The sequence below is a fragment of the Ursus arctos genome, unplaced genomic scaffold, assembly GCF_023065955.2.
Source record: "Ursus arctos isolate Adak ecotype North America unplaced genomic scaffold, UrsArc2.0 scaffold_13, whole genome shotgun sequence".
Taxonomy (NCBI): domain Eukaryota; kingdom Metazoa; phylum Chordata; class Mammalia; order Carnivora; family Ursidae; genus Ursus; species Ursus arctos.
Genome location: NW_026622797.1, coordinates 34,601,188 through 34,616,895, shown reverse-complemented (window position 1 = coordinate 34,616,895; position 15,708 = coordinate 34,601,188). Strand labels below are relative to the sequence as shown.

At 35.6% G+C, this 15,708-nt stretch overlaps 1 protein-coding gene across 1 annotated transcript in view; it reads right to left on the bottom strand.

Moving 5' to 3' along the window:
- The window catches only part of THEMIS (thymocyte selection associated), a 178,843-nt gene that overhangs the window by 92,503 nt on the left and 70,632 nt on the right, over positions 1 to 15,708 (bottom strand). Inside the window, exon 3 of the mRNA XM_026504775.4 lies at positions 5,407 to 5,865. Coding sequence (XP_026360560.1) covers positions 5,407 to 5,865 — 459 coding nt within the window. The remainder of the gene's footprint in view (positions 1 to 5,406; positions 5,866 to 15,708) is intronic.

The following is a 15,708-nucleotide window of genomic DNA, read 5'->3' as shown; positions in this document are numbered from 1 at the left end:
GAAGCCATAGTACAATGAAAAGTCAGCCTTTTTTGCCCCATGAGATCTCAAAAAGGGCCCTAAATTGGAGGCATAAGGCCCCTCTGACCTGTGGATGAGAATATAGGGGGTTATCTGAATGTCTGAAGAGTGGTTAACCCCAGATCTCTAACTCTATTCTGGGGAAGATAAGCAGTCACCCCTACTACCTCTCTCTTTGCAGCAAGAGTAGATACAGAGTCACAGAATCTGGAAACTAGGCATACGTGAGCAGGGGAAAAACGGGACTGAAAGCAAAGGAGTAAGTCTAAACCTGTGGGGAAATGGTGAAACCCTCCGCAACTTCCCCATTCAGCTACAATAGTTTCAGAAGCCCCACAACTGATCTGAAAGAAACTGAGCAAGCCCCAGAGGAAAGACTCACAGAGCCTGAATTTAGGGAATGCTCTGATGACAAAGCTGGCAAAATGAAACCTAAAATTCAGAAACAAAGAGCTTGGATGTAAATAGTGCCTCACTTGTAAATTTAAAAAAAAAAAAGTGTCTTACATATAAATATAAACAAATGGCAAATAATCACCAGGCATTTGAAGAAAACAGTTAATGAGAGTGACAGATCAAATCCCCCCCCCTTTTTTTCAGAAAGAGAGAAAGAGAGAATCTTAAGTGGGCTCTATGCTGAGCATGGACCCTGACTCAAGGCTCTGATGACCCTGAGATCATGACCTGAGCTGAAATCAAGAGAGGGACACTTAACCCACTGAGCCACCCAGGCGCCCCAAACCTTTTTTTAAAAAAGCCCAAAAGAGGCCGATAAAATGCAAGGAACACAGAAATCTTTAAGAAATTGTAAAATATTCTCAGAAAGATAAGATATTGCATTCTTACAACAAGAACACAGTAACATTTAAAAAATGATGTAAGAAATAACTCTTGGAAATTAAAAATATGATAGCTGAAATTAAAAATTCATTAAAACAGTTGGAAATGTAGTTAAGGAATTTTCCCTGAAGGTAAACCAAAGACAAGAAAGATGTAAAATAGGGAAGAAAATAGTCCTAGATCAGTATGGGAGCTTCAACAAAAGATTAGAAGTTACAGAAAGAAAAAAGGGGAAAAAAATAGTTGAAAGGAAATTATCAAAGAAATTATCTCAGAAATGAAATATCTGAGTTTCCAGACTAAAAACTGCCATCACGGTGAAAGAACAGGACCACCCAGATGGTTTTAAATGGAAGTCCCAGAACAACACTATTACAGATTAATGTTTTCATCCCCCAGTATTCACATGTTGAAACCCTACTCCCCAGGGTGATGGTATTAAGAGATGGGACCTTTAGGAGGTGATCAGAATTTGATGAGGTCACCAGGGTGGAGCCTTCATGAAGGAGATTAGTGTTCTTCTAATCCTGTATAAAGTCAATGCTTTGAAAAATAGCACTATCTTCATATTATTTGGAAATTTAAATGTAAATACAAGAAAGCAGGGACAAAATATTTAAAGCAGTTACCTTGAAGTAGCAGAATGTGGGGAAAATTTGGGAATGGTCAAGGGCATAAAGCGTGCTGATCACTTTGTTATAAATCCTTTTACCACTATTTCACCTTTTTGACATTGATAAATATTGGGATTATTTTTAAAAATAAAATGAAAGAAAGAAGAAATCTCGGAATACTAAAAGATCAATGTTTGGGTTTTTGTGTTTTGTTTTGTTTTTTTTTTTTTGCTATTGATTTATCACCTATTATTCAATATTCAGATACTGCTTTCCCTGGGGGCGCCTGGGTGGCTCAGTCCTTAAGCGTCTGCCTTCAGCTCAGGGCGTGATCCCAGAGTTCTGGGATCGAGCCCCACATCAGGCTCTTCTGCTGGGAGCCTGCTTCTTCCTCTCCCACTCCCCCTGCTTGTGTTCCCTTTCTCGCTGGCTGCCTCTCTGTCAAATAAATAAAATGAAATCTTTAAAAAAAAAAAAAAGATACTGCTTTCCTGATACCACCTTTCTGCTTGTGATTTCAACCCTCAACTTATAAATGAGTTGATATTTCACATGTCTAAGCAAAAACTGTACCCCTAAATTTTGGAAGGCATTGAGGTTTTTACCTAAAATGAAATGCAGCTTTTCAACTCTTGAAATTTTCATTAGGGGAGAAGTAATTATCAATCTGTACATCAAAACATAACACAATTAAAAAGTTTTAACAAGCAAGATTTCTGATTTTTAGTAGCAGCTTTAAATAGCTGACTCAATTTTTCATTTGTAAATATTAAGTATTCCATTTGGCACACTAACATGAATTTTTACCTTCCAATGAAAGGCACAAACAGATCTTACTATGACTTATATGAGACTAGTAGTTAGAGGTCTTGGATGGTTAGTTGTATCTATTTTCCAAAGAGATAGAATGTTTTACAAATCATGAACTGTATAGTGAGAGTCAGAGGGGCTTCAGGCCTGTAATGGGGATTATGAGCAAGTTTCCAGGAACTAATATTTCATTTAAAGACATCCTACTACTTCTTTATGATGCCTAAATTTTCACATCAATAACATATTAAAAACGTAACACCAGGAGTAGTTTATGTTATATTCCTTCTTTTCTCTATTTACTTACTATGTTCATTTTTCAGCAAATCAGTATTTCAAAGCTTCCTATAGGTCTCAATCTTTTTCATCTTGCTTTTACCCCTAAGGTTTCTCTAAAATTTTCTATCCCTGCCTCAGACTTATTCTTTTATCACTTGAGAAAGGGAGGACTTGAGACAAGAGGGTGTTCAACTATGCCTGAACTCAAGGTCATCGGAAAGTAACTTAGCAAACCATATGCTGTTGACTTCAAGGCAAGTTTGAATCTTTAATATAAGAAAGAATAATGTAAAACAAGACCACAATTGATTTTTAAAAATAGCCTACATTTTATATTTAGAAGACAAATGCCTACAACAATAATTTTTTAAAACTGGACTTTTTGTGTTGGACACCTGTCCTCTATCTCCAGGGAATATTCTGCAGTCCGTACACATGCAAAGCAATGGCATACGGCATCTGTCCTGAAATTGCTATACAAAAAGAACTAATGTTTAAAATAATCCCCAAGAAATTAAAGATCCAAAATAACAAATCAAAATTCAATTTAAATACCATTAAAGAATGGAAATTAGACTAAAATATTTGGAAAGGACTTTATTTCCACCAAAGGCTTTCTTCTGGGGCCTTGGTTAGCATGAAACCATATATAAGTCCATCTAAACAATTGTGTTAATATGTCCTGTTCATCTATCAATGTTTATATTTAGTAAACTGTATCACTATCCAACTAGTAGATCAAGCCAGAAGCCTGGATTTCAGGTTGACTTCTTTCCTCCTTCCAACAGACCTCCAAATCTTGCTGGTTGTACTTCTTAAATACCTATTAGGAGCATGCGTCCTGCTGATATCACTATTGTACTAACCCCCAATACCCGGCCATATACCCAATGGCCTTCTTACACTCCTCTGACCCTGTCCCTTCCACTGAAACCCTTTATTAATTTGCCCTTTGGACAAACGTTAACCCCTTAACATGTATGTCAAGACTCTCCATGACTGATTCCACTACCTCACTGCATGTTTTGATCTTTGTCTCAACCTGTCCTCTCTTTTCTCACACCAGCTACACTGGAGCTCCAATAGCTTGCTTAACTTACCTGCCTTCCCAGAAACTGCTATCACTTTCTCCAATGTTGTCCCCTCTTTCTCTGTCTTATTATCTCCTATTCATCCTCCAGGCCCTAGTTTAAAATTCCATTTCCTCAAAGAAGCCTTTGTTGACCCCTAATCTAAATTCATTAAATGTAGTAACCACCTTGTTCACATGGCTTAGATTCTGGGTTGGCCTACATTTGCAGCTGTGTGAAAGGAGATGCCAATGGTTTTTAAAAATTCACAAATTTTAAAATGAGAAAATGCTATATCCATAATTTATGAAAAGTGAGAAAAACTCAATTATCAATTTCAATTACACATTTTTGGATCGCTAACAAAACATTAATGAGAGGTCTAAAATTTGCTGCGATTTCCATTTTTTGTCATATTATAAAATGATCATGCTGTGGCCTCAATTTTTTGCAGTGTTAAAATATAATCACTACTTGAGTGGAATTCCTTACTTATACCTTTAATTCAGATGAATTAATTTCTGGTTAAATTACTTAGGTGTAACAAAATTTAACATGTAGTTCTAAAACCTACCCAAAGGTTCACATCAGTTTTTTCATATTTATATAAGTGACCAACAACCAACAATACTTATAGGACAAGAGAGAAATAGAATTTGAGATATCCAAGGGATAGCCTTTGACCAAACATTTTTACATACTGTTATTTTTCCTCAAGTGTATGATATATAGTACCTTAATACAATCTTATTTCATTCTCAAAACAACTGTAAGAGGTAGGCAAAAGAGGTATCATCATCCCCTTTGCAAAGACAGTTTAAATGGCTCACTCAAAGCCATCACCTATTCAGTTACTGACCCAGAGTTAGAATCCAGGACTTTTGACTGCATACACAACTCTTTGCTCCGTGGTTGCTCATTAGTGCCATAATTTTGAAAATTCAAAGTATTAATTCCTTTAGGATAACAATGCTCTCTCCAGCTATTGCTATTTTTAAATGCAAATTATCCTATAAAAATTATATGTTAAAACAAACTTACATGTGAATTAATTTGTCACATCATTTTCCCTTAAGTCAGAGGGACTCCCAGCTAAAAAGATTTATGACCAGTGATGGATAGCAGGAAAAAAAAAAATATCACAAAAATAGCAGTAAGAGACATATTAAGGAAACTTTGTATCACTTTGTTGACCACCTTCATAGAAGAAAGCTTCTTTCTAAGCTAATATGCTCTATCCTTAAAAGTAGCTCTTTTTTTTTTTTAATATTTTATTTATTTACTTGAGAGAGAGAGAGACAGCCAGCGAGAGAGGGAACACAAGCAGGGGGAGTGGGAGAGGAAGAAGCAGGCTCCCAGCAGAGGAGCCTGACGTGGGGCTCGATCCCAGAACGCCGGGATCACGCCCTGAGCCGAAGGCAGATGCTTAACGACTGAGCCACCCAGGTGCCCCAAAAGTAGCTCTTTTCTAACCATGTTTAACTGGCAGTGATAGAAATGAATTAGTAGTTTAACCTGTGTGCACCTGCCAATTACCACAATTTACATTTGCATAGCACCACACAATGTATAATATGTATTTATATACATTATTCGATTTGATCCTTGCACCAAATATATGGTTTACTTATTTATAGATGAGAATCTAATTCTCAGTGGCCTTAAAGGACAAGTCAGGGACAGGGTCGCTTTCTTCAAACTCTAAAGTCTTCCTCCTTCCCAAACCCCACAGTGCTCACCCTCATAGAGCATCATTCTCAGTGGATACTTACATTTCATCACACCTTGAATCTCATAAACAGGCTTTAGAACCAGAGCACCATAAAAGCCTTTAGGGAATGGATTTGTTAAGTCCCACTTATTTGAAAAACCTGTAAGCTTCACAGTTCGTGTTCTGTTCTTTGGGATCTTCCATTCAACAATCTCCTTTAGGGTATAAATATGTTCATCTTCACACTCATAGAATTCTCCTTCTTGTGACAAAGGCAAAGTAAACGAGTGATTCTGATGATTCCTTACCACTCCACAATTCACCATTACTTCGCCATTGATCTCTTCAACTGAGTTGAGCATGATTTGCTCACCGTGTTTTACAGTGAGATTCTCTAGTTTTAGGTCCTTCTGATGATAGAAGCAAGGATGTCCTAGTCTACTTGATCCAATATGAATGGTTCTTGTTATTTCTTCCATGGTGAGGTATGGCGCTTTATCAGCCACAATCTTAAAAAGACCTAAGAACAGAAGAATTATGTAAATTAAAGAGAGTTCTTACAATGGAAGTTCTCATAAGAAAATCACAGTGAGAGTTATACAACAAGTACAATGTAGCTTTTAAAAAGTAATGTATTTGTTTTAATCCTGAATTCGTCTAGGTCAAATTGTAATGTATCACTTGTAGATACTGGATTATCGGATCCAGGCAACACCAATGGAAACAAGGGGAAAATACCTTGAAATAGAAAAGCCCCTGTTCTTGGAAGTGGGAAATATGAATGAGATACTGACGGGCTATATCCCAACGACCTGTGTAATCTTGAGCAAGGCATTTAACCTCTCAAAATCACATTTTCTATTTTTAATTTTTAAATTGAGAGGATTGGATTAGATCGGTGTTTCCATAACTATATTTTCTGGACATACCAAAATTAAAAGATATTCCAGAAGAAAACAGTTTCATGGTCAAATTAACAAAGTTATATACCTGGAAGGAGACAGTGGTGATGGTTATACAACTTTGTGAATGTGCTTAATGACATTGGATTGTACATTTTTAAATGTAAATTTTATGTTATGTGCATTTTACCACAGTAAGAAATACCTACATATTTCCAACTAAATACTTCTCAGAAACTTTAGATGCATTGCAACTCACAAAAAGAGAATATAGTATGTAGAATGTTGAAAATTTGATTATAAACTCTTGGGGAAACATCCATTGATAAATTACAACATACCATGATATATTGGTGCCCCATGTAACTCTCCTTGGAAAATGCTAGGTTAGGTAGCTGTTCTGGATTGAATACTCTTGGTGATATATCATTCTTCTCATTGCTTCTCTAGTTTTGCCGTATTTCACTCAAATTTTTTCCTCTAATACTATTGGGATAATCACTAATATAATGAATTTTTACTGTTTAAGATACAGCTTTTTAGGTTTGCATGTTTAATTCTCCTCTTTAAATTACTTTTATTTTATGGGCACATCTGCCTTGCTGCATTTTCAGAAATGAATTTATTGAAGAGGTTTTAATAAATTCCAGAGAAAATAAGAACAAAGAATAAAATTAGGTAATTGCTTTCTTAACACAAAAGTAAATGAATGATAATATTATATGCTAGCATGAACTAAGATAATCTTGCTAGATATTCATTAGACAATGAGACAATCTTACTAGAATTCAATATAGCTTGAAAAAATCATTTACTAGTTTACTCAACAAATATATTACAATTAAATTCATCTATTTATCAAATCATTATTAACCAGATTATAATGTCTCATATCTATTATGGGTTACTACACAAAGATTTATGATCAGTTATTGTTGTAGCTGATCTTTGCTCAAACAACAAAAAAAAGGATTTGGGTTATTTTTATTCATAAACATCCTGAGAATGTGCATGTGATGCAATCCTGGCAAAAAGTAAGGTAACATGTGCAATCTGTCCTGAAAAGCTTCAGAAATTGACTAGTGTTCACTCACTGTATGGTGTGTTTGAAGACAATAAGGCAAAGAAACCATTTACTTTGAAGGAACTTCTTATTTTATTAGATTTCGTATCAGGGAAAATCCAATAAAAGAATATTCTTGAGCTCCACACAGTAAATGAATTTGTCTGTATGTGTGTATGTGCATGTGCATACGTATGTTTAATCTCATTTGTCTGTATGTAAAGATTTGTTTCTAGGAGTCCACAGTTATTATCAGGGTATACAAAATTCAGCAATTTTTGTGAAATGTTAAAAAAAAATAGCACTGGTATCCAAGATCTACAAAGAACTTCTCAAACTCAATACACAAGAAACAAATAAACAAATCAAAAGATGGGCAGAAGATATGAACAGACACTTTTCCAATGAAGACATACAAATGGCTAACAGACACATGAAAAAATGTTCAAAATCATTAGCCATCAAGGAAATTCAAATCAAAACCACACTGAGATACCACCTTATGCCAGTTAGAATGGCAAAAATAGACAAGGCAAGAAACAACAATTGTTGGAGAGGATGTGGAGAAAGGGGATCCCTCCTACATTGTTGGTGGGAATGCAAGTTGGTACAGCCACTCTGGAAAACAGTGTGGAGGTCCCTTAAAAAGTTAAAAATTGAGCTACCCTATGATCCAGCCATTGCACTACTGGGTATTTACCCCAAAGATACAGACGTAGTGAAGAGAAGGGCCATATGCACCCCAATGTTCATAGCAGCATTGTCCACAATAGCTAAATTGTGGAAGGAGCCGAGATGACCTTCAACAGATGACTGGATTAAGAAGTTGTGGTCCATATATACAATGGAATATTACTCAGCTATCAGAAAGAACGAGTTCTCAACATTTGCTACAACATGGACAGCACTGGAGGAGATAATGCTAAGTGAAATAAGTCAAACAGAGAAAGACAACTATCATATGATTTCTCTCATCTATGGAACATAAGAACTAGGATGATCGGTAGGGGAAGAAAGGGATAAAGAAAGGGAGGGTAATCAGAAGGGGGAATGAAACATGAGAGACTATGGACTATGAGAAACAAACTGAGGACTTCAGAGGGGAGGGGGGTGGGGGAATGGGATAGACCGGTGATGGGTAGTAAGGAGGGCACGTATTGCATGGTGCACTGGGTGTTATACACAACTAATGAATCATCGAGCCTTACATCGGAAACCGGGGATGTACTGTATGGTGACTAACATAATATAATAAAAAATCATTAAAAAAAAAATAGCTACCTAGAATCTCATAAATGGTAGAGACACATAGTTTTATTTCTTTTTTTTTTTTTTTAAAGATTTTATTTATTTATTCAACAGAGATAGAGACAGCCAGCGAGAGAGGGAACACAAGCAGGGGGAGTGGGAGAGGAAGAAGCAGGCTCATAGCGGAGGAGCCTGATGTGGGGCTCGATCCCGTAATGCCGGGATCACGCCCTGAGCCGAAGGCAGACGCCCAACCGCTGTGCCACCCAGGCACCCCACATAGTTTTATTTCTATTCTAGATATATTGATGACATAAGTCACAGAAGAATTAATTCAGCATCTTCTTTCTTGGGGAATTAGGTTCACCTAAGGTAATAACAGACCTAAAATATTATGAAATAGAAAAAGCCTGAAACCCTAAGGGCCACCATTATTTCAAGTTAATCACATACTTCAGAGCTGTCTTGTTGTATGTCTCTATTGCAAGAAAAATCTATCTATGAATCTGTGTGTTTTCCCTTAGAATATGATTACATACACAGTTTAGCATACTAAGTGGTAGACACAGGAAAATATCTTTAACTTATTTCTCCATCTACTACTGCAGCCAATCCAGAGTCCCTCCTTATAAATAGCCACTTGATACTATGCAAACTAGGGTAAGTTCATATATATATGATGCCATATTGAAACTTCAATTTCACAATAAACTAAAGTACCATAAGCCTGATTGGCTTTACATTTCATCAATTTTTCCCCATCTTTTCACAAAGAGCACAATAGTTTTACACTGAAGAAAATATAATTTGCTATTCTTCAAAAAAAAAAAAAAAACCACACACATAGAGAGATCATAGGGTGATTATAAAATAAGGCAATATATAAACTTCATAAAGTAAGCTAAGAAGCAGAAAGAAAATGAAGAAAATATACTTCAATTTCCAAATTTGATTGTCACCTATTAAAATGGATATTATTACTTTTAAATTAGGAGAAATTATTCATAGAGCATATGCACTTGAGAAACAAAACTTATAAGGAAATACAATTAATTGATCTATTAAAAATTAACTGATGAGTGAAACTAGTCTTTAAGATCTTATCTCTGAATCTTAAGTTTTTGGAGAGCTTAAAATTTTAACCAATTCTTAGTGATCTGCAATTATTAGTAGCAATAACAACTGAAATTTGTTTGGAAATTTAAAAGTTTGAAAGATTTTTTTTCATGAATCATTTATCCTGACAATAATATTTTAAGGACAATAAAACAAATGTTATTACTGAAGGATATAAAAATGGTCATGATTTTTAGTGTCATGGCTCTAGAATTTCAAATCAGACCTTTGACACCCAAGTCTTACGTTCTTGCGACCATACTAGGCTGTCTTCCCATCCTACATATAATTTACAAGGACATTGTCCAGGAAAACATGTCTATTCTAGTTCACAAAATATGTATATGGGTCTCATTAGCCAGTTCTCCCTTTGCATAAATCAGCCTTTCCAGCCTCCAGTGTAAGAACAAGAGTAATTTCCTGGTTCACTGTGCATAATTTATGCTTATCAGATTTTTTTCTACTTTTTAAAATCTCATCAAACCCACCCAAATAGGGAGTAATTTTAAAAATTAAAATTTCTAATGTATATCACAATATTCTTTTTAAATTATTTTTATTTTTAAAAAGTTTTTTTTAAGTAGTCTCCATGCCCAATGTGGGGCTTGAACTCATGATCCAGAGATCAAGTGTTGCATGCTCCACCAACTGAGCCAGCCAAGCATCCCGACAATATTCTTTAATATATATAATATAAGATCATCATGAAGATTTCACAATCTTTTTCATAGGCTAATCTCTAGCTTGCTTTCCCAGTTTCAACTAAATATATTCCCTCCATCTCTGAGATAAGGAATCTTAGAGTGAATTTTGCCTACTAATTCTTTGGAAGTAATGGTCCAACATAGTGTAAATAATCAGATAGTCTGTTCTGTAAAAGCTTGGATGTGTCCTTAATTGCCACATCACCAATTCCAAATCCTATGGTTCCCTCTTCCCTGGAATATTTAAGAGATGAAAAATTAACATCCAGTAACAGTCATAAATTTTTTTCCCATTCACTCAAAAACAGTATTTATTTTGTTAAAGTTAAGCCAGATGATCTGTTGAGAGGTAAGTGGTAAGTGTCAAGTATGAACTACGTACACATTTTCCACAGTGGATGGCAGGATAAAAGCCACAGGCAATACCACTGACTGAAATCTCGCTATACAGAGCATAACACAACTGAGCTATGACAGAGGGGAGGAATCAGGCACCACCTAAGAATGCCAAGAGCAAAACAGTAGCACCAGATTGTTGTTGTATACAGTAATATAGCTATGTTTTGTACAAAGTTATGTACATTGACTCACTGGAATATTTGGGCCCCCACTAACCAGACATTTAAGAAGCACAAAGGGGAATGCACAGAACAGTGGTGATTATATGTGCTTTGCTGAAAGGATGAAGAGCAATATATATTGCCACATATGAGAAAGTTCTCAAAAGACTGCATACAGACACATAAATTCAATTATTCACATTTTACACATATATCATCAAAATGATCACAACACTGTATTTGAGGGGAAAGAAAGGTAACTAAAGAGGTGAAAGACCTATAGTCCAGAAACTATAAAACACTGATGAAAGAAATTCAAGATGATGCAAAGAAATGAAAAACATTCTATGCTCATGGGTTGGAAGAACAAATATTGTTAAAATCTCTATACTACCCAAAGCAATCTGCACATTTAATGCAATCCCTATCAAAATACCAACAGCATTTTTCACAGAACTGGAACAGACAATCCTAAAATTGGCATGGAACAACAAAAGACCTCAAATAGCCAAAGCAATCTTGAAAAAGAAAAGCAAAACTGGAGGTATCACAATTCCAGACTTCAAGTTACATTAAGAAGCAGTAATAATTAAAACAATATGTTACTGGCATAAAAATAGACACATAGATCAATGGAACAGAATAGAAAACGCAGAAATAAAACCACAGTTATATGGTCAATTAATCTTCAACAAAAGAGAAATGAATATACAGTGGGGAAAAGACAGTCTCTTCAATACATGGTTTTGGGAAAACTGGACAGCAACATGCAGAAGAATAAAACTTGACCACTTTCTTACACGATACACAAAAATAAACTCAAAATGGATTAAAGACTTAAAAGTGAGACCTGACACCATAAAAGCCCTTGACAAGTGCACAGGCAGTAATGTCTCTGACATCGGCTGTACCAATGTTTTTCTATCTATATCTCCTGAGGCAAGGGAAATAAAAGCAAAAATAAACTATTGGGACTACATCAAAATTAGAAGTTTCTGCACAGCAGAGGAAATATTCAACATAACTAAAAGGCAACCTACTGAATGGGAGAAAAATATTTGCAAATGACATATCTGATAAAGGGTTAGTATCTAAAATACATTAAAAAAAAACTTATACAACTCAACACCCAAAAAACAAATAATCCAATTAAAAATAGGCAGAAGACATGAACAGACACTTTTCCAAAGAAGACGTACAGATGGTGAAAACACACATGAAAAGATGCTCAATATCACTCATCATCAGGGAAATGCAAATCAAAACTACAATGAGCTGTCACACCTATCAGAATGGCTAAAATTAAAAACACAAGAAACGAAAGTGTTGGGAGGATATGGAGAAAGAGGAACTTTCTTTCATTGTTGATGGGAATGCAAACTGGTGCGTCCACTGTGGAAGGCAATATGGAGGTTCCTCGAAAATTAAAAATGGAACTACCTTATGATCCAGGAATTGTACTACTGGGTATTTACCTCAAAAATACTCATTCAAAGGGATACATGAATCCCTATGTTTATAGCAGCATTATTTATAATAGCCAAATTATGAAAGCAGCCCAAGTGTCCATTGATAGATGAATAGATAAAGAAGGTATGGTATGATGTTGTGTGTGTGTGTGTGTGTGTGTGTGTGTGTGTAGGAATATTATTTAGCCATAAAAAGAGTGAAATCTTGCCATCTGCAGCAAGATGGATAGAGCTAGAGAGTATAAGGCTAAGCAAAATAAGCCAGTCAGAGAAAGACAAATACCATATGATTTTACTCATATGTGGAATTTAAGAAACAAAACAAAAAGAGCAAAGGAAAAAAGAAAAAGAGAGAGATCATTGAACAGACTCTTAATCATGGAGAACAAACTGATGGTTACCAGAGGGGAGGTCGGTGGAGGGATGGGAGAAACAGGTAATGGGGATTGAATACACTTATCATGATGAAAAAAATAATAAAATAATGAAAAAACAAAAATAAGATTATTAAAATATGCAGCTTAGAATATGCTGGAAATGTACATGTATGATATTTAATTTTCATAATTGCAGTATGAGGTAGCTACAAACAAAACACAAACATTTCACAGATAAAAGGACATGAAAGTTTGAAGATATGCCATAAATCCTCTATCACCCCATAGCTCACAAGATACAGAGTAGGTTTTTGTGTCTCTGAAGTTCAAGGGCTTAATCACAGAGTAACACGTTTCAATCTTTCATTATTATTATAAATCATAAACTGTCCAGCCTTTCATTAGCTAATGAAGAAGGTTCCCTCCTTTCAGGTGCAGAAAGTCTTAGAACTTTTCAAATCAAGCAACATAAGAAAATGAACTTCACTGATATTTAAGATGTTGATTGGCACTAGTCTCATCTGTCCATGTGTCAGATGGCCAGGTGCCTGCAGATGTAGGTGAGGCCTCTGCGGGAGGCTTGGGACTACACAAAGTGAAGGGGTTGACTTTGCTGCCCACACAGGCTCACGTACTCCCAGTGTGCTGCAGGTCACGTGGCCATATATAAGTGGGTTTTCTTAATACATTATCATAGTTTTTAAAGAAAGTAAATCTCACAAAACGGATAAATGCCTTTAAACGTTTCCTGCAAAGAAACCATGTATTGAAAATAAAACTAATATAAACACAGGTGAGCAACAGAGAATGAAAACAAAGAAATGAAAGAGTTGACATTTCTACCCTCACTCAAACTTTTCTTCAGCCATATTATGAGGTAAAACAATGATACTCTAGTCTAATGATATACAAAAAGTGGCTGAAACTTCTTTAATATCTCAAAGTTATCAAAATGTGGATTCATTTCCACGATCATTAGAAAGAAATTTGCCTTTAAAATGCAGGTAAAGATATGTCAAAGATGCACACACAATTTTGAATAAATACATAGATATTTGAGATGCATGTTCAAAAATTTCTAATTAACTGAGCCATCTAAAGAAGAAAACCTGAAGATGAATCAGACCTACATATTTTGATTATGTGTCTTGTCTCTCTGCCAATGATGCAAAGTGCATCTCACTTATTTTTGTGGATGTGTGCCTCTGCTTCTTTAAAAATTTTAACTGCACTCTGTTCTGCAGTCAAATTCCTAAACATCCTTGTTATTTTGTACTTGTCTAAATAGATTTCCCATTTCACATGCTTCCTGTGGCTTTTCTATCATTTTGTTATGTTTCCAAGACATTTTTTAGGTCAGCATATCCTACAAAAACTACCTTTTTTCAAGACTACCCCAAATCCAATATTTCCATGAGAAATTCTAGCTCGAGCATCTTCATCCAACTTCAGATTGAAATGGGGTGCATGAAATATCTTACCAAAGCAAAAAATCACAATCCTTGAGCAAAGTACTGAGATATATAATAATAATAATAATAATAATAATAATAATAATAGTAATAAAATAATAATAATAAATGTCCAAACTGTGAGAAAGTGCTCCAGATTTCTCAGAGTCAATTATAGGATTATTAAACATCATCAACAAAGGAGTGACTCCAAAAATCTTGATAGAAGACAGAAGAGTCTTGATAGAATAGCAGAAACAAGAAATGTTAAGGAAAGTTAAAGTTCATGATAAGAAAATTTTGCATAGTAATTTACTGAGTATTTGGGAGGGCAGGAGCCTTATCAAAGATGGTGACGCGTTTGTTAAACGTTAGATGAGATTCAGTGAGACTATAGAATTCCTGTGTTTGAATGCCTTTACATTTACAATGGGATCAAAACCATCGATAATAGCTATTAGCAGATTTTAATAGTTCTTTTACCTGGAGATAAAAAGAATAAGTCATAAAACCTTTCAATTCATCTTTACCTTTTTGGTTTCAAACTTTGCATTAAAAAAAAAAAAAGCAAGCAAAAAACATCCTTTCCCAATAACATTTAAACTCCTTGAAAGGAGTGACTACGTAATATTTAACACATTTCATTTGGGTTGTTTAACAAATAATTTACATTGGTTAGGTCCCGAAATCAAATGATATAACTTGGTATCTATGCCTAAAGCTCTGTTACAATCTTAGGTTACTAACAAAGGTGTCATAGCTACTTTGCATGTTAAAGCTTTCCCTCCCCCAAGCAGTGGGGATGAGTAACAGACTAGGAGGAGGAGAGAGAATGAGAGAACTTCTCATAAACCTTGGCAAAAGCACAGCTCTCTGGACTATACAGAGCTCTGCCCCTTGTATTCTAGGGAGACACAGAGAGGCATCGGCACTGGAAAGAACCACCACAAACCTCAGTCAGCCCAAAATCTCTCACTAGGCTTTTTTAGGAGTTCTTCAAAAATACTACACATTTATTATTCCTGGCCTGGGGTGACTTTAGGCAACAGAATTTTCAGGACGAGCAATACACAACTATCCCAATAGTAAAATGAAGTGGCTTTAAAAATGTAAATTATTCATTTCAACAGCCTGGGTTTAATTCTGGCTTCAGTCCTTTCATCACTGTGTAAACTCAAGAACTTACACCCCCCAGGGCCACAATTAATTTCCCTTTCTGCGTAATGGAGAAAATTGTATCATCCACCTCATAAAGTCATTGTGATGTTTAAATGAGCTGATACAGGGGCGCCTGGGTGGCACAGCGGTTAAGCGTCTGCCTTCGGCTCAGGGCGTGATCCCGGCGTTCTGGGATCGAGCCCCACGTCAGGCTCCTCCACTATGAGCCTGCTTCTTCCTCTCCCACTCCCCCTGCTTGTGTTCCCTCTCTCACTGGCTGTCTCTATCTCTATCGAATAAATAAAATCTTTAAAA